We start from the raw sequence: 20,391 nt of genomic DNA on the forward strand, positions 1-20,391 counted from the left end.
AAGTGGAGAGTACAGTCATAAGAATTAAGAGAGAACAAGTAGTGTTGACTTTCAAGATATACAGAAATATAAAACTGTGACTGAAACCATCAGAGGCACACAAAAAAAGCTAGCAGTTTTAATATGTACAAAGTTTGTGTGTGTGTTTCATCTTCACAACGGTCTTGCAAAGTAGGTTACTACTTGAAATTTTTACAGAATAGGATCTATGTTTCGTGACTGGTCCAAGATGATGCCCTAAATCATTGGCAGAAAAGATTTCCCCCTCTACAGACCATATATCAGGCTTCCTCAACCTCGGCCCCCCAGTTGTTTTTGGCCTACAACTCCCATGATCCCTAGTTAGCAGGACCAATGGTCAGGGATGATGGGAACTGTAGTCTCAAAACATCTGGAGGGCTGAGGAAGCCCGCCATATATTGTTCCAATATGGGACCACTTTGAAAAGGCTAAAATGTTGTTGGGACATGCTCTGAAAAAGCACCTGGAAAGGATTCTCTGTGTAAGAGAAGACTGCAGTAATCAGAACTGGTTGAAGGGCTGGCAAAACCTTGAGCCTTGTGTTTTTGGGTCATCTAGTCCAACTCCTTGCAGCACAGGAATGTTCACTAACACATCCATGACAGACGGTCATCTAACCTCTGCTTAAAAAAAACTCAAAGAAAGGAGAGTCCACCATCTTCTGAGGTAGTTCCTCCCTCTGTCAAGCAGTTCTTACTGTCAGAAAGTTCTTCCTGATCTTTAGTCGGAATCTCCTTTCTTGTAACTTGGAGCCATTGCCTCGAGTCCTACCCTCCAGAGCGGGAGAAAACAAGCTTGCTCCATCTTCCATGTGACAGCCCTTAAGATATTTGAAGATAGCTGTCATATTTCCTCTCAGTCTCCTCTTTTCCAGGCTAAACATACCCAGCTATTAGTTTCTAGACTCTTGATAACCTTGGTTGCCCTCCTGTGCACATGTTCCAGCTTGTCAACATCCTTCTTATATTGTGGTGCCCAGAATTGGACACAGTATTCCAGGTGTGGTCTGACCAAGGCAGAATAGAGTGGTACTATTACTTCCCCTGATCTGGACACTATACTTCTGTTGATGCAGCCTCGAATAGCATTAGCTTTCTTTTGCTGCACCACACTTTTGACTCATGTTAAGCTTATGGTCCACCAAGACTCCTAGATCCTTTTCACATGTACTGCTAGTAAGCCAGGTGCCCCCCATCCTACATTTGTGCATCTGGCTCTTCCTGCCTAAGTGAAGAACCTTACATTTGTCCCTATTGAAATTCATTTTGTTAGCTTGTGCCCAGTTCTCCAATCTCTTAAGGTCATTTTGAATTCTGATTCTGTCTTCTGTGGCATTAGCTAGCCCTCCCAGTTTGGTGTCATCTGCAAATTTGATGAGCATCCCATTAATTCTTTCATCCAAGTCATTTATAAAGACGTTGAACAACAACTGGCCTAGGACAGAACCCTGTGGCACCCCACTTTTCCCCAGGATGGTGAGGAACCATTCCTTCCCTTGATCTGGACACTATACTTCTGCTAGTGCAGCCCAGAATAGCGTTAGCTTTCTTTTGCTGTTGCATCACACCGTTGACTCATGTTAAGCTTTTCCCGTGTACTACTAATAAGCCAGGTGTCCTCCGTCTTATATTTATGAAGTAATAAATAGGGCTGTGCAAAGGAATTTAGGAACGGGGTGGGGTAAAGAGAAAAATAAGTAATTGTAATCTTGTTTTCCCCTTTATGGATCACTGGCTTGCCGTGGCAAAGGTGCTTGAATAACTCAGAGAAGCTATGAACTATGCTGAGCAGGGCACCCAAGATGGACAGGTCATAGTGGAGAGTTTTGACCAACTGCGGGAGGCAGTGGAAGACAGGAGTGCCTGGTGTGCTCTGGTCCATGGGGTCATGAAGAGTCGGCCACGACTAAACGACTAAACAACAACAACAGCAATCTTGTTTAGTTTGTCTTCCATGACTAGAAAAAGCTTCCTGAAGTTTTTCTGATCCGCAGGTGCATAAATAAAACAGAATAACAACTGATAGCTTTTATTTCATTTTTTAAATATATATATTTATGATTTTTTACATATCATTCCCAACAATCATATAACATAGTTTCTTATCTTATACAGTGTTTTGGACTTCCATCAACTACTTCTGAAGATTTTTTCAGTCATTATCACTTAATCTACATTTCATAATTTCCTTATTACTTTTAATTATCCTTAACTAACAATTCTCTTCATAATCTTCTTTGCAATATTTCGCATAGTCCTCCTTACAAAACTTCTTGCAATCCTACTAGTGTAATCTGTTTATTACAATTGCTTTTCAAATAGTTCAAATGGTTAGGCACCTCCAAGATGGGAGATGCATGTAGGTCTTGCGACTGTGGTTCTAGTCGTCCTTGCTGGCATCTGTCTGTCTCGAGAGATAATGGAAGAGTGTGCCATCAGGAGTAAAGTTGTAGCGTAGGAGAATTACAGTGCCTGCTGTGGCCGTGGGGACTTATATGGGGGAGATACGTTTTAGTTATTGCAAATGGGGCAGATGAAGGCATCCGGTTTCGCTGTTAGAGATGCACCATGATGTTTCTTCTCTCTGCGCTCCTCCCAGTGGTCATTTCTCCTCTGGACATTGATGTGGATACATGACTTGACTGTCTGTCTCCAGATGTGGTTTCCCCTAAAGAACTGTGGGTAGTTTGGGGTGTAGGGATTTGCTAGCCCGCTCGCTATTCTCGTGGGAAAGCGAATCACGATAAAACAAGGCAAAGTGCAGGTAAAACTGTGTAATCAGCATATTCACAGAGCTTTTCTTTAGTAGAGTCAAGTCAATATGTAGGCAGGCCAGTTCCACATAGGAACGCTTCTGTCTTTGGGTAGAAAAACTGGGTTATGGAAGAATGCTTCAGAGCTGGAAGCTCTTGGGTTGGCCTTCCATCCACACCTTCCTCATAGTCTCCTTTTTATCCTCCTGTGAGGGACAATCTCCCTCACCACCTGTCTTTGACACCTCTTTTCTTTTTGGAAGTGGCTCTGTTCCAGGCAACATGAGTTATCTACCCAGCCTATGAGGAAGCACCTGCAGAAGATGGGGTGAAAATGTGTGAAGCCGCTTGCTTACAGATTCATTGATTTTGGACTGGCCTCTTGGAAATTGGATTGTGGAATATTTGAGGGTTAATAATAATAATAATAATAATAATAATAATAATAATTTTTAATTTATACCCCGCCCTTCCCAGTTCAGAAAACCGGGCTCAGGGCTGCTAACAACAAATTTCAAACACTTAATGGTAGAAGCAGCATAAAATACAGTATTAAAAAACGAATAACAATAAAATTCAAAGTTCAGAAATCAATTTGGGGCGAAATCCATCTAATAAGCATTAGATAGTCACCAGGGCTAGTTGGCTGAATTAGTCCTACTTGGGCCAGCGAGGAGGCCAGGGGAGAATTAGCTGTGGGGTCTCAGAGCGGGTGATCTTCATAAAAGGGGAGGAGAAGGGAAATAAAGGATCAGGCTGAATTCAAATTAAAGGCCAGGTGGAATAGCTCTGTCATACAGTTTATATATATATAACCTGCTTACACAATTTTGGAATGCTGGAGTAGAACTATTTAAATAAAAGTGCTTGCTATGTGGTGCAGATATGTTCAGGATATACCATAACTGATTGTGCTTTTGTGATATGAGATAGTATGGCATGGGAGAGCACTCTGTAGCCAGCAGGACCTAACCCAGAGGCACTGATCTTTTTTTGGGCCTGCACACTACCCTGGTTGCCTGCTAGAAGATGGCTGCTGCGGCGGGGGAGTCTGTGTTATAGCACAAAATGGCTGCTGTAAGGGTGTGACATAATCAGGGCTCCCCCCCCCCCAGCCCTCTCAGGTGGGCGCCATAGTTGTTCTAAGACAACAAGGAAGAAGTTCGTGGTGAGTTCCAGCACCTCTTTTCGAGAAAAATAGCACTGGACAGAATTGTTTCTATACTTGTAACCCCCTCCCCCCACACTTGTTTTATGGTTGCAACCAGCGCTTTTTTCTGGGGGTACTAAAATGTTAAAAATGTGGCACTTACTGCAACAACTTCATGGTGAGTCTTGGCACCTTTCTCCCCCTAAAAAAACCTGCTCTGTTTGTTTTATAATTTAAGATTTTATTATTGTAATCTGTCCTAGGAACTTGTGGCGAAGAGTGGGTAAGTTTTTAATGTCTGATGTTTTATCATGTTTTTAATATTCTGGTGGGAGCCACCCAGAGTGGCTGGGGTATAAATGAATTATTATTATTATTATTTGAAAGACAAGAGCACAAAACAGGACAAGCAGACTCATATAACAGGGCCACCTCTCTGCCAAATTAGGGGGAAAGGCATCCAAGGTAAAAAGGTAAAGGTAAAGGTACCCCTGCCCGTACGGGCCAGTCTTGCCAGACTCTAGGGTTGTGCGCTCATCTCACTCAAAAGGCCGGGGGCCAGTGCTGTCCAAAGACACTTCCGGGTCACGTGGCCAGCGTGACATCGCTGCTCTGGCGAGCCAGAGCCGCACACGGAAACGCTGTTTACCTTCCCGCTAGTAAGCGGTCCCTATTTATCTACTTGCACCCGAGGGTGCTTTCGAACTGCTAGGTTGGCAGGCGCTGGGACCGAGCAACGGGAGCGCACCCCGCCGCGGGGATTCGAACCGCGACCTTTCGATCGGCAAGCCCTAGGTGCTGAGGCTTTTACCCACAGCGCCACCCGCGTCCCTGGCATCCAAGCTAGGCAACACCAAAGTCACTCAGAGAGAGATACCCTTTGCATCCATCCTCTGTCTAGAACAGAAGGGAGCGTGTCCAGACCTGGCATCCAGTGAAATGTGGGCATATTTAAGTGAATGTTTTACAGCAGGACAGGCTGAGCAGGAGCAAACAGGAGCTAAGTAGGAAGCTCCGTCTCCTGTCCACTGTGGATTTTTGAGGGGATATTTACTGAGACCTTTTACGGGTGCCACACAAGGTTCTGGTGGACACACTGGTGCCAACTTAACATAGAGCTCCTAGTGGTCTCCTGTCTTGGCATAGTGGTGTAGTGGTTAAGAGCGGTGGACTCGTAATCTGGTGAACTGGGTTTGATTCCCCGCTCCTCCACATGCAGCGGCTAGTCACACTTCTCTGAAGTCTCTCAGCCCCACTCACCTCACAGGGTGTTTGCTGTGAAGGAGGCAGGGAAAGGAGATTGTTAGCCGCTTTGAGACTCCTTAGGGTACTGATAAAGCGGGATATCAAATCCAAAACTCTTCTCTCTCTCTGTTTTTTTTTTTTTAATTTCCTGATGGGTTCTCGGTTGATATCTGTATCATACATTGAACTGTTATGGTGGTACTTAATGGAAATTTGAAACCATGGTCACAAAGTAATAAAAATGGAGATTACTTACTTAAAATAAATAAATAAATAAATAAATAAATAAATAAATGAAAGAAAGAAAGAAAGAAAGAAAGAAAGAAAGAAAGAAAGAAGGGAACATTAAATTTTTGGGCAACTTTTACATAAATATGCAAGTTCTCATGATTAGGTTGTTGCATTTATACACTGTTGAGCTAGAGTATTCTGCTTTGCTATGTTGATGTTGGGAAAGATGGAGGGCACAAGGAGAAGGGGATGACAGAGGACGAGATGGTTGGATAGTGTTCTCGAAGCTACCAGCATGAGTTTGACCAAACTGCGGGAGGCAGTGGAAGACAGGAGTGCCTGCCGTGCTCTGGTCCATTGGGTCACGAAGAGTCGGTCAAGACTAAACGACTAAACAAAACAACAACAATGTTGATGTGAACATCTGCAGAGCATCCAGAACAACTAACAGATCCTACAAAGTCAGGCGAGGACAAAGAGATAGAGAAGGCCTGGGGGTTTCCAGTGCACAATAAAACATTTTATTTAAAAACAATGCATTCAATATCATGTTTTGGCACATGAGTCAATGTGGCAGGCACATCCACACCCGACAATAACGTTGTTGAAATATTCAAAAGGAATCGTTGCAAATCTCCCGCACCCCACCCCCAATAATTTTCAATCACAATAACTATGCAGAATTCATCTACAAGGAAACAATAAAGAAAAGAAAATACACACACACCAAGGTGTACAATCCAACCAAACTGAATCCAACCTTTCAGCCTCTTTGATTTCAGAGGTTTCTGATGCTCCCACTGAAACCGGTAAGGTTGAAACATCTTAATTTTGGCTGGATGAACTAGCTGGCAATGAACAAGTCAGACAAAATATTTACATGTACATTACATTGTACAGATCACATTCCAATCTCAGAGGTGTGGCCCTGTTTCATATATCTTTAATACTTATTATCCTGGAGCTGAACCGAGTTCTACACAAGCTATTGGGAACAACTACTCCATCAAAAATGAATTAAGTTGTGTATCAGGACAACGCTTCATTCATTTAATGGCGCTTGCTTGTTGACTAGTTCCCCCACCAGTGAAATCTCCACTGACTTCACTAGGACAACCTCCAGGTTTTTTCCTCCCCCATGCCAAACGTTTTGAAACATTGTGCAGCTTTCCACACCATTTCACCTGAGATTAAATCCTGACTCTAGTGTACATTTGCTACCTGAAAAATAAAGACTTTCTAATATGGCTATTTAAGAACAAATGGTTGGTTTTGATGACCATGGCAGAATTTCTGAAAAATGTGATTTCTGTGTAAAGATGATGCCACTCAGCAAGGAACAGCAAGCTCCTTAGAGTAGTTCACACTTATTTACAGGATCCTGTCCTCTGCTTGCAACCTCCATTCAAATTTCCTATTCTTGGCTTTTTGGGGATTTTGGATGCTTAAAGGAAAGAAATGGGAGCAGAAGACCTGTTGGTATCTGATTGGGCCTGCACTCAACATACTCACCATATCATGGTCTCTCAGGAGCCCACTCCCCCTGGCTGTGTAGCTCCAGGCAAGTTTTCCCCCTCCATCTTCCTTGGACCGCCTATGCTTAGACCATGCTTGGACAACTGCCTGCCTTTGGCTCCCTCTATCAAAAGTTGTGCAGGCCCATTGTAAATGGATGGATGTTAAGAAGTACACACCTGCGCGTAAGTCCACGAAAATAGGGAATCAGAAATCTTTGTTGATCTACTGCCAGTCACTCAGAGATCTACTACCAGATCTCAATCTCCCTTCTGCATGCCTGTTCTATATTTTATATAGACCAATTGACAATGGACGATCGTGTAAGCCAGAGTACATAGATCTGGAAATATTGTGTGCCTCAATCACCAGCCCAGTCATCAGATCCTCACAGGTAGTTTTGATTATTTTGACCAAGGCCTATCTACCGATGCCTAATCAAATCAAGATCTTAACAACACATGTTGTAAACAGCAGTGTGTACCAGCATGGGGTACAGTCCTCATGCACTGGGGACTGCCATTCAGAGTGTTTGCACATGCATATCTCTTTGATGCCATTGTGGGTCTTCTACAGGTGAGAATGAAGGCATGTTACAGACGTGGACAATGGAATACGCATGCATCTTGAACACATACGTTTGGATGTGAGCTTCCTTCCACCACAGGCAGTGCAAGTTTCTCATTTAATTTCAGTGAATGCAAGGTAGGTCTTCATGCACGATGCTGTGAAGAACAGCAAAGATGTCAAGCACCCCAGTCTAAATGTCTACTGTCTGCCAAGATGCACACATGGACCTCTTGTGCACATGGAATGTGTCCCGCCATTAATTTCAATGAAGGGAGCCAAGCTACATGGCTCAGCTGGTTCCTTCCACTAAAATGAATTGCGTAACCTTCCAGGTGGGAAAGCTGTGTGCACATACCAGTACACTCATGCCCAGAACAGATCACTTGGTACAGTGGTGAAAAGAGATCCTAGAATAATTGGATTAAAGTTTGTTTGTTTTGATAGACATCTTATTTAAGTCCTGCCCTATATTTACATTTCTGCTGCGTCTATCTATCTCTTGAATCTCTTAGTCACTACTCTAGAAGCCATGCTACTCAAGGAGTTGTGTCACCCTAGAATTCACAACTCATTTAAAAATCTATGTTGCATGAGTGTTACATACCATTCCAGGACTGATGGTACTCAAGCATTTATACGATTGTTGAACAGCCTCCCTTGGGCTCGGCAATGGGGTTGCTTTGGACAAACACAGTGGAAGTCCTTTCAACTGATGCCAGCAGAAAAATAAAAGCTATTTACAGTTTTGGCCAACAACTGTAGGATCACACCAGTTTTCAAAAGCAGGATTAAAGCAGCATATAGGAAATACATAGTCGTGAATCATACACTTTGCTTTAAGGAGAGACTTCTGCCCTGAAACCAAGAGTATTGATACGTCAAAAAAAAGTAATTTGCTTTGGATGATATTGAGCTGTTGATTTTGAAGTTGGACTCCCTGATGGAATCTATGGCTCTGAAATATTCAATGAGGTTATGAAATATCAATGGCGAATTCCGCATGAAAATCAATGACTATGATATGACCCTTTCGTTGTCAATACCTTTCTGAATTCCAATTACTAATGTCTGAATAATTTGTTTTCTTTCTTGGATCTCTTTCTCTCCTCTCTTTTAACAGAGCCATAAGCATTAACCTGCACAATGTTTTCTTGGGTGGATTTCTACTGCGGTCAATGGATTGCTCCTGTTAAAGAGGTTCAAAGACTGCAGGCCATTACACCCAGCAATTCATCTTAGCTGGATTGATGACCAACTTTGTGACTTGGTAACAACAGTAGCTATACAATAAGGAGCACATAAGTGGTCAGTGCAATTTCTTACCGTCGTCAACTAGAAATTGAGAAAAGAGAGAGAGAGAGAGATACTCACAAAGCACATTAGTCTGTGGATAACACAAGCCCTATTACTATGTCCCTATTAATGCAACAACATATCAATAATTAGAGATCAGTGCTGTTCAAACGTTCATTGAATGCCTTCCCTGAATTGTCGTCAAGGATGACAATTATAATTCAAATAGAATAACTAGGCTGGCTTCTGATCAAGCTCTTAATTTAGGACTTAGCTTGGAAGTCCCCAAATGCCTGGACCACTATAGGTTATCTTACATTAACATGTATTTAAAAACCACAACAAAACAAAACAAAAACCTTAGCAATCTAGGGTAACTAACACAAGGCTCTGTTTAGGAGCTTACTATCCTCAGGGTCCCATCTGCAAAAATGGCAAGTCAGGAGGCTTCCATTTCATCTCCCCCATTTAATAACTCCTATCTGCCTCTCCCCAAGTACACATATATCTAATATAGGATCAGGCTACTACTTTTTGTCGCACTGCTCTTCCACTATCAGCCTCCAATACAGCACACAATGGCAAACGGTTATTGATGTCAATGATATCACTGGTAAACATGTTAAGTGCAGGGTCTTCTTCAGTGGAATATCATGGTGGAATAATGGAAGTGCAAATCAGTTCCTATACATTTTTTGTGGAGGGGAAGAGAAGAAGCATGTGTTTAAGGACAGGAGATGGCCATCTGAACCAGCTCAGCTAACACCAATGAAGCTTTTGAACCATACATCAATAATATCAAAGCTTGAGGTTAAAACAAACAATCAAGATTATATTGAAATATAGGCTGAATAGCTTTGATCCCCAAGGTGCTCCAGTGATAGACCATTAATGTCAATGGGCTGTTATTTCAGTAGAGGACCTTAAAGATCGGATCCTTTGAAGTCTTTAGCAAAGCTCATGGCACACTCAGCGAAGCTGAAATCACTATTTATTTATTTCCTTTTGAAAAAGCAAGTTCTGCAGAATTATGGTATACGTTGCAAGTTTAATAGTTTCTGAGACTTAAATTTTGGAAAGTGGAAGGACTTGAAAGATGGTCCATCCCATTCCCCCCCCAAAAAAACCCATTAATCATACATATTTCAGTTGACTACTCTGATCAATCTATTGCTTTAAATCTGCAAAAATCTTAAAATGGGCAAAATAACTTTGAAGCAAAACCATCGTTTTTGCTGCTGTTGTAATGGTTGTCTCTTTTAAAAGAGGAATTATCTCCTGCATGAGAACAAAGGAGGGGGTGCGTGTGCCTGTTTTATGACGGTACTTTTAATGAATGCTTGTGTTAAAGTTTGTTTTAAAAACAAACAAAACACCCTTGCTGCTTGACTAAACTGGGACAGTTTTTTAAAAGGTAATTTAAAACTGTTTAATAAATGAGTCTAGCTAAGGAATTTTCAGCACTGCAACATCCGGGGAGTAATGTCTTCGCAAAGAGGCAGTCAAACAGAGTTGAAACTTTTCTAGGTGCCAGTTTTGACATAACTACCAACTGTAAACAACAGAAAGTTAAGTAACTGCTTCGACCCCAAGGGACAATGCCAAAAATGTATAGTTAGGGAAGACCCTCAAACTCCCAACAACACACACACACACACACACACACACACACACACACACACACACACCATGATGTAGCTTGGGGTTTAAACTCCCGGAAAGCAGTGGCTTATAGCAACAGTGACGTTTAGAAGTGAAGTAGATTTCTAGCAGGAAATCCAAAAAAACCCATTCCCAGCCCTGGTGTGAAAACAATGGCATTCCTCCATTAGTCATGTCAGAACAAATACTTGGACGAGGAGAGATGGAGACCTCAGTCTGGAGCTCTCATGAATCCTCTCAATTTACAGCAGGGATGGGGACACTCTGGGGCATGAGGTGAGGTGTCGCCACTGCGCTGTACCCCCTGTGAAGACCAGGACGGGACATGGCAGGGCACCATGTTGACAGCAACAGAGCTTTCTCATCCTTGATCCAAGAACTTCAAACTCATCAGAAACTATGGCAAAAACCGAATGACTCAAAATCGTCTGTTGCTTTTCTAACTAGTCTCAACACGGCCTAGCATTTTAGCATTGCGCTCGTGATCTATTCAAAACTGTAGAGCAGTTACGGACAATATCTTCAGCCTCAGGGGCCAGACTGTCCCAGACTGAGTTCTTTGATGAACAAACTCTTATGGAGTCATGCCTGTGCCCTTTGGCTGGGGAGAGGCTGCGCCCTCCTTGGTTGGTTGGTTCGGTAGCCCCCTTGGTTGAATAAATTGGCCTAGGACGTGATGTGGCAATTCTTGCTTTCACAGATGCCCTTTGAGATATGACTGGGAGCTACAGAAGTTTCTGTATTGCCACAGAGACTTCTGGTGGCATACTCTTTCTTTACAAAGGGCATTTGCTAAGTCTCTCTCACTTGAGAAGCACACTGTGCAAAAGGGAGAAGTGTTTCGTTTAACGCTGGGAGTGGCACAGGTCAAGTCAGAGACTGCCTGGCCCTCTCCAGAGCTGCTCTACTTAGCCATAGTGGTTGGGACAAGCTTGAGTGGGAGGGAAATAGGAGTCCACAAAAGACTGTGACAAGGGTCAAATGCATCCCTTGGGTATCCAAAGGCCCATCTCTGCATGCCTGCATGGAAATTATATTTCACTCCCCATTGGGCTTGTTATGCTAACGAAAGATCTTTGGAATAATACAATGCCCACTTACAGTGATATATTCCCATTGACCTTAAAGGAGTTAATACTGGTGCAAATGGTCATTTGGTCAGAACATTCAGGAGCTGTTTTTCAGCTACTAAGAGGAGTTGTGCAAGTTAGCCAAGAAAACAAGCCAAGAATCTTAATAAGCAAACACAGGTGTTTTAACATTCAACGTTTTGAGACATTTTTGCGGAATGTGAAAAATACGTGACTATGAAAATACTTTAAAGAGAGCCATCTTGGCAGCATAACCAGAAATGCAAAACTTTCTGCTGTAAACAGCTTTGACTTTCCTACTGCACAAATAGAATAAATCCTTCTGCATTGCTAAATATGCTAAAGACACCCTCCAATGCTTGAAAAGATGGCAATCAAAGGGTGCTTTCAGAGCATCTCTGAATCAAAGGAAATCCCTGCCCATAAATTCTTTTTTTCTCTCCACTTAGAATTCTGTTTTGGAAAAAACGGTGAATTCATTTTGGGCACTTTTTTTTTTTTTTTACTTAAAAAACAACGACAATCATTTGGCACTTCAAGTGTTAAATCCTTAGGCACACTGGGACAAAGTCAGCTTTGCTAGACCTTCGCCGTGAATTCGAAAGAGTTGCTGGAATTCGGCAGGGAGCTGGTGGGACTCTTGCCACTTGGTCGTAAACTTTGTTCCTTTTTTATCATAGTAATGGTACGGAAGGTCTTCCCGGTTGTTCGGATTAAATCCAAAAGGCCAGAACCCGTATAGGTGGATTTCGTCACAAATTGCAGATGCCAGCGTGTACATGAGAATACCTGTACTGAGCCGTTTGGGTGCCAAGTGCTTGTTTTTCCAATACCTGCGAAATAAAAAGGAAACATGACATGGGAAACGGATTATATATATATATATATTGAAAGGAAATGTTCTGGAAATGCATAATAATGTCATTTTGAAATCCCTTTTAGGGCAACACCTTTACTAGGCCAACCACGACATCGAAAAACAATGTGCAAGCTTTTGTGCAGGCATAGGCAAACTCGGCCCTCCAGATGTTTTGGGACTACAACTCCCATCACTCCGACCACTGGCCCTGTTAGCTAGGGATGATGGGAGTTGTAGTCCCAAAACATTTGGAGGGCCGAGTTTGCCTATGCCTGCTTTTGTGAGTGCTCTAGTGATGAATCTCATCTCTGAAAAGACGAAAAGACTAGCTGTTCTTGACTGTTCTCATCTTTTCAGAGACGAGGAGTCAGCTGCTGCTGTACTTCTTGTTCCTAACAGGCACTTGGTGCAACGTGATATCTATGGCACAAGAAAAACAGGGGGAAGAGCAGTTGAAATGAACAAAATCCCCTCCCCTCCAAAGGGGAGAGACTCAGCTGATACCTGGGGCAAAGGAAATCTTTATTATAGCTCCATGTGTCTCAGAGCACAAGGACTGCTCAAACTCTGCCCATACATTTGCATCTGAACTGCACAAAACGTAAGAGAGTGTTTGAAAAGAAGTTCACAGAAAGATGACGTGTGTGCCAGTACTAAATGGAAACCCTGGCCAACCAAGGCCGTCATGTACTGATAGCTCTTGTCTTCTGTGCTTCTTTTCAAAGATTCCTTTACTTGTAAGCTTAAGGGCCTTCCTTCACCTTTTGGGGCAACCCTGGTATGTGCACAGCAACTTAAAGCGCATTACCCAGTGCTGGCTACTTTAATATGTTCCATATTAAAACCGTGGCCAGATGCAGACTTCATGGCTTGAATATAAGCCACACGACTGCTCTGTTTCCCACTTAGCTTGATGGATCTCGACAATATAAGAGCTTGTTCAGTATTCTGTGATATTTTGGTTGGCCCAATTAAGGGGCTGCCCCAAGAGGGACTATTTCTCATGGGCCAACGTGGCTATCTAGACTTCTGTTTTGACTGATAATGACAGGATCTGGATGCCTTGGAGTGTGGCAGCTTTCCTATGTTTCCCCAATGATCATTCCCTGATACTGTAAAGAATGGTCAAGTCTTAGCTTCTGGGGGTGCTCAGCGTACATGGCTAAGCTTCCCTCTAGATCTGGGATGGGGTGCCTGTGGTCTGTAGAGGTTGCTGGATTCCAACACCTGTCAGCTCCAGCAAGCGTAGCTAATGGACAGGGATGATGGAAGTTGTAGTTCAGCAACATCTAAAGATCTGTAGGTTCCTCTCTGCCCCAGCTGCACCTTGGCTATTCCTGATCCTGAGTCTGGTTGTCTTTCCCCCCATCTTGTTTAGATATGTTTTTTAGCTCCTGGTGGCAATTTCTATTTACTCTACACTTCTCTACTCACACCACCACAAGTTCCCGAGAGTTTGTGGACCTTGTTCATTTACCCAGCAACCTAAACCGGCAAAGACCTGACAATCTTATCTTAATAAGAATTTGATTAGCTACAATGGTTCACAAATGTTGAGTGCGAATGAGCAAACGTACGGCTTCCAGGAGCAAAGATGGCAGCTGCCGCACTCCTTCCCTGCCCCTACCAAAGGGGATAAGTCATGGTTTGTCTTAGTGCTACACCCGAACCTGGGCTCATGGTTTGTCAAACTCGAGGCAAACCATTATCTGTAACCAAGGTTTGTTCTTGGGTTTACCACTCATGGTTTGTTGGGGGGAGATAAGCTACAAGCCAGGGTTTGCACATAGCAATAAGCCAAACCATGGCTTAGCTTTGGGTAGCAGCAAGACCAGAGGATCAAAGTGCCCTTGATCTGCTCTCCAGCAACCTGCATGTTGGCTTGTGCTACTGTAAGTAATGGCTTGGCTTAGCATTATGTAATTACTGGGCCACTGTATCATGATTTCTTCTTTGTTATTTTTTTTTTTTTGCTAAAGAAAAGTAGGCTACAAATTTAATGAACACATTTATAAACAACCCACTGCCTTTCTTAAAAATCCCTCGATTCTTGACTGCTGCTCCTCAACTGTGCTGCAAACCACAACGAAAGCAAACAACATAAAGGAGTGAGTTAAATGCACCTGTTGAGATGTTGCATGATATTTCCTGGCCAAGCCAGCTGGACTTTTAGCTGCCCACGATGCTCGATAAAGAAGTCAACCAATGTTCTTGTAATAGTTGCTGAAGTATGGAAGAAAAAGGCTGGGATCCAGAGAATGGCGCCGTCCAGCTTCTTCAGGCTTAGGAAAAAGTTATTTCGATCTTGAATGGTCAACAGGTTGTTGTAGTACTTCTCCAGAATGCTGGGGTTGAAGGTGGTGAGATTGGTTTTCCTCCCGACATCCTTCTGGAATGCCTCGGTCGGGGCAAAATTGCAACGGAAAACAAAATCGTATTTATCTATTTCTTGCCCGCACTGACTTCCCACAAGGATGCCGCTATTTCCGACGACAGCACAGATATTGTAGTGCTTGTTCTGAATAGGAGAGACATCTGGAAGCAGCAAGCGGAAGCTGTTGCTAATGGAGAAGACATATTTGTGGCTGGAGTAATCGTAATGCATCAGCTGCCCAATCCGAACCATATTCTTCGTCAAGGAGAAGTTTTTGATCACGTCAACATGCTGAAGAATTTCTCGCCTAGAACAATAAAAGAACATGCATTTCATGAACATGATGGGTCTTCCTTCTTATGTTGAATTGTTATCTTTGCCTTGAGGAAATGGGAAGGAAGGGGCTAAATTCACAATTATGTAATAGAAGGAGCACCTTCCTCCATTCCAGCCAACCTGTTTTTTTGAACTGCTTGTGGTGCCCACAGGAAATATGTCACCTTTCACCAAAAGAAGCAGGGCCTTCTCAGTGGTGACACCCTGGCTATGGAATTCCCTCCCTGTAAAGATCAGATTATCTCCACACTATATTTATTCAGGAGGCAGCTTCCAACCTATTTGTTTCAGCAGACTTTAGGAGCATAACAGGGGTGATACTACTGAGGATTATTCCATTTTGCTTCGTGGTCTGCTTTTGTTTTTAATACTATATTTTAATTTTAACCTGTCATTTGAAGAAGGGCAGGGAATAATACTAATATTTACAGCAGGGATGCAGAGCTATTGGCCATCCAGAAGTTGCTAAGACTGCAACTCCCATGATCCTTGGCCATTTTCTATGCTGGGGTTGATGGGAGTTGAAGTCCAACAGTACTAGGAAGACCAAAGGTCTGTCGCTCCTGATTTACCAAAAACAGAGTACATTTGGGCTTGGTTCAGACAATACTCTCCATTATTCTAGCTGCTCACCCCACAGGCTTCTGTACATGCTTATAAAATCTAATGCACACATGCCCAAATTGCACAGTCAATATCAGCGCCCCCCCCCCCATCTGCAAATAGATTGCATAATCTGGGCCTACATTAACTTACCTTCCCTATGACTATCAGGCAGTAAGTAGTGTAATGGCAGATTCATGAATACAGGCTCCCTTCAGGATAGACAGAGGCATGTCTCCTCACAGCCACCCTCCCCTCCACGATTATAGAACCTTCTTGATTACACAACACTTATATAATAATTATAATTAGGGATGCATTGCAGTAATCAATGCAGATCTCCATGTGTTTCCTTTCAGCTAGATCTACTATTTTCTGTGCACATGCATGGGCAAATGATTTGGACTACTCCAATGGCTTCTTTCAGAGTGATTTAAGTTGCGTTCTCCTTGAATTCCCATTGCACGTAACAGAACCGCTTCAAGGGTTTCTCTCTCCCCTTAAAACCAAGTGGTCTAAACGTTTTGTGAAATAAAAGGCATTCATTTCACTCATTTATTTGCATTAGCGGGGTAATTAAAATAATAATAATATTCACCTACTGAGAATTTGTTTTGTGGCATGAAATTAATCCCGAGTCAGAAAGGGAATAAAAGGTTAGGTCTTTGCTGCTTTTGCTTTTATTTATTAAATTTCTATGCTGCCTTTCATCCGAGGATCACAGGGCTGTTTACAATATAAGAACACAAAAACACGTAACCCACCAACAACCAAAAAAACACCCTACCACAGTTTAAAAGACAGAGGAATGTTTTTGCCTGGCACCTAAAGGAGTCAGACAAGTCTCCCTGGGGAAAGCATTCCACAAAGAGAACCTCTCATGGAGGAGGCACATGAAACAGGGCTTCAGAGTATGATCACATTTTGGATGGGCAGTCACAGCTACCCTAAAATCTTGGACTCCCATGAACTCTTAACTCGTGATTTACGAAATCGTAAATGAACTTGTATCTACGGGACCGCCTCTCCTGGTACGCCCCGCAGAGGGCCTTAAGGTACATGAATAATCATAGTTTAGAGGTCCCGGGCCCTAAGGAAGTCAGATTATCCTCCACCAGGGCCAGGGCCTTCTCAGTGATGGCTCCGACCTGGTGGAATGCTCTGTCTCATGAGACCAAAGCCCTGCAGGATTTAACTTCCTTCTACAGGGCCTGTAAGACAGAGCTATTCTGCCTGGCTTTCAATTTGAACTGATCTTTTATCCCCCTTCCTTCCCCCTCTCCCCTTTTTTATGAAGATTGCCCGCTCTGGGATCCCACAGCTAATTCTCCCCTGGCCTCCTTGCTGGCCCAAATAGGACTAATTTAGCCAGCTAGCCCTGGTGATCATCTAATGTTTATTGGATGGATTTCCCCCCCTAAATTGATTTTTGAATTCCTAATTTATTGTTATTCACGTTTTATACTGTATTTTATGCTGTTTTTGTTGCATCAATTAAGTGTTTTAAATTTGTTGTTAGCCGCCCTGAGCCCGGTTTTCTGAACCGGGAAGGGCGGGGTATAAATAAAAAAATATTATTATTATTAACACTTGTCTACCCGGCAAGATTTCAAAAAAATAACTTCATAATGAATCAGGAAGTTCCTTCAGAACAATAAAGGAAGTTCTGAATCAAGAGAGAAAAACTACAGCAGCAGCCACAACCCCACCTTTCTGAGCCTGAGGGCGCATTTGGAAATCTAAGGAACTGCTACGGGCACTACAAAATACCTACTTCATAGAAGAAAAACTGGTGATGCCCCCTTTCCAAACACCAGGCAAAACATCTGCATGCCACCAAACAAATGAAACACAGATAAAACAAACGAACAGCCCCCCACCCAAAAGCATACAAACTGCCCAAGAAACCTCCTTAAAAATAATTGGGAGCGGCAGGGGGCCCTGAAGGGCACCAAGGGGGTATCTGAGAACACTATGATGTTGATGGACACCACATTGGGGAAAACTCTAGGCAAAGAAGACCCCCAAAGGGGAAGTTCATTCTCCATTTCCATCCCAAAGCTACAATTCTCAAGAGTGGTTTAAAAACCAACCCCTCTTCCCAGGGAACTCTGGGAATTGTAGCTCTGGAAGGCGACCAGGGGTCTCTCTCAGCACCCTTAGTGAACTACAGCTCCCAGGATCCTATGGGGCCAAGCAACAACTGTTTGAAGTATTTTAAATATATGGTGTAAATGTGGCCTGGTTGAGTCCTCATTCTTAATGCTTAATCAACCAAGTACATTAAGCTAAGAAGTACATAATATCCTTAACAATATGAGTATGCCTGAACTTATAAACCTATTAACCATACTTAAGGAACACTGACTATTGATTGTACATTACTTAACTGCCACACACCTATCCAATTAACATATCACACCATATCTAATATCCAGGTGTAGCTAAAACCCCCCGCTCCTGTTGCAGGTTGATCCAGTACAGTGGTATCTCGCGTTAAGTTCGTTCCGGAGGTCTGTTCTTAACCTGAAACTGTTCTTAACCTGAAGTACCACTTTAGCTAATGGGGCCTCCCGCTGCTGCCACGCGATTTCTGTTCTCATCCTGAAGCAAAGTTCTTAACCCGAGGTACTATTTCTGGGTTAGCGGAGTCTGTAAGCTGAAGCATATGTAACCTGAGGTACCACTGTAGAGGGTTATTAATCTGGCGTATCAATAGAAACCATCAGTATGCCGAAGTACCGAACATCTATTATGTACAGCCCATAACTTGATATGGAACCTCATCTTGTTCTGAGACCTTATTTAGTCACACGCTTCCCTCTCGGATGCTATGATTAATAGATTAATTAAGTTCTGTAGCACACTTATATCATAACTAGTTTCCCTGGCAAATGCCACCCTGTGCAACATCATAGTGTTCTCAGATACCCCCTTGGTGCCCAAGGGTTTGGGTTAGCGGTGGGAAGGTAGATGCTCATTCCTCTATTGCACCTTGGAAGACGTTTGGGGACAATATTGGCCGAAATGGGCCCTTATTGCCATCCCTGATCCCCTTTGTCAAACCTCCTCACAACCCCCACACTGACCCTGCATCCATTTCCTAAAGTTTCGCCAAAGTATTAGCATAACTGGCAACCACAATGACAGTCAACAAGGAGACACTTCATCGGAATTTCTGTCATCCTAACCCAGGATTCGCTAACCCAGGATTCCCTGGTCCTGAATGGGGTAACTGTGCCCCTGAAGGACCAGGTGCGCAGCCTGGGAGTCATTTTGGACTCACAGCTGTCCATGGAGGCACAGGTCAAATCTGTGTCCAGGGCAGCTGTTTACCAGCTCCATCTGGTACGTAGGCTGAGACCCTATCTGCCTGCGGACTGTCTCGCCAGAGTGGTGCATGCTCTGGTTATCTCCCGCTTGGACTACTGCAATGCACTCTACGTGGGGCTACCTTTGAAGGTGACTCGGAAACTACAATTAATCCAGAATGCGGCAGCTAGACTGGTGACTGGGGGCGGCCGCCGAGACCATATAACACCGGTCTTGAAAGACCTGCATTGGCTCCCAGTACGTTTTCGAGCACAATTCAAAGTGTTGGTGCTGACCTTTAAAGCCCTAAACGGCCTCGGTCCATTATACCTGAAGGAGCGTCTCCACCCCCATCATTCTGCCCGGACGCTGAGGTCCAGCGCCGAGGGCCTTCTGGCGGTTCCCTCATTGCGAGAAGCAAAGCTACAGGGAACCAGGCAGAGGGCCTTCTCGGTAGTGGCGCCCGCCCTGTGGAACGCCCTTCCAGCAGATGTCAAAGCGATAAACAACTACCTAACATTCAGAAGACATCTTAAGGCAGCCCTGTTCAGGGAAGTTTTTAACATGTGATTTTACTGTATTTTTGGTTTTTATGGAAGCCGCCCAGAGTGGCTGGGGAGGCCCAGCCAGATGGGCGGGGTATAAATAATAAATTATTATTATTATTATTATTATTATTATCCTTCCTTTAGAACATTTTATGCTATCTTTGGAGAACCAAGTTCTGTTAAGATCTATAATGAATAACTGCCTAGGATGTAAGTGGAAGCACACTTGGGCTTGCAGGCCTCTGGGTTGTCATATTTCAAAAAGTGAAAATCTGGACACAAAAGCTTTTTTAATTTTTTTATAAAATCTCCAAATAAAATGACATTTTAAAGCTTTTTTTTTTTTTTTTTTTAAAAAGGAAAATCGCCAATAAATCAACACTTCCAATATGGGCTTCCATGTACCCAGGTTCTCCCTGACATTTTAACCAGGTTATGAAACTTCTGCCCAGACGACATTTTCAATGGACGAATCCTGGCTATGTCCAGGAAATTCCAGACGTATGGCAGCCCAGCTCTCTGCAGCCTTGGTCCTTCTTGACTTGGATGTAACCTTCTCTGCAGACTCCTGCCTCCAATAAGCAGGACAAAGTTAAACTATGGAACTCACTTTTACGGGAGGTGGTGACTGCCACCAACTTGAATGCCTTTGAGAGAGAATTAGACAAATTAAAAAAGGACTTGAATTATGGTGCTGTAAGAGACTCTTGAGAGTCCCATGAACTGCAAGAAGATCAAACCTATCCATTCTGAAGGAAATCAGTCCTGAGTGCTCATTGGAAGGACAGATCCTGAAGCTGAGGCTCCAATACTTTGGCCACCTCATGAG

The 20,391-nt window shown here is 43.3% G+C and overlaps 1 protein-coding gene across 2 annotated transcripts in view; it reads right to left on the reverse strand.

Moving 5' to 3' along the window:
* Positions 1 to 9,912: 9,912 nt before the first annotated feature.
* ST8SIA3 (ST8 alpha-N-acetyl-neuraminide alpha-2,8-sialyltransferase 3) overlaps positions 9,913 to 20,391 on the reverse strand; it is a 42,299-nt gene continuing 31,820 nt past the window's right edge. Inside the window, exons 1-3 of one of the 2 annotated variants that reach the window (XM_077936460.1) lie at positions 17,477 to 17,742; positions 14,513 to 15,070; positions 9,913 to 12,363 (exon numbers count right to left, since the gene is read on the reverse strand). In XM_077936460.1, coding sequence (XP_077792586.1) covers positions 12,081 to 12,363; positions 14,513 to 15,070; positions 17,477 to 17,592 — 957 coding nt within the window. In that variant the 5' untranslated portion in view covers positions 17,593 to 17,742 and the 3' untranslated portion in view covers positions 9,913 to 12,080. Of the gene's footprint in view, positions 12,364 to 14,512; positions 15,071 to 17,476; positions 17,743 to 20,391 lie in introns of those variants that run through there. The other variant, XM_028748519.2, reaches the window with a different exon arrangement.

Source organism: Podarcis muralis, chromosome 11 (genome assembly GCF_964188315.1).
Source record: "Podarcis muralis chromosome 11, rPodMur119.hap1.1, whole genome shotgun sequence".
Lineage (NCBI taxonomy): Eukaryota > Metazoa > Chordata > Lepidosauria > Squamata > Lacertidae > Podarcis > Podarcis muralis.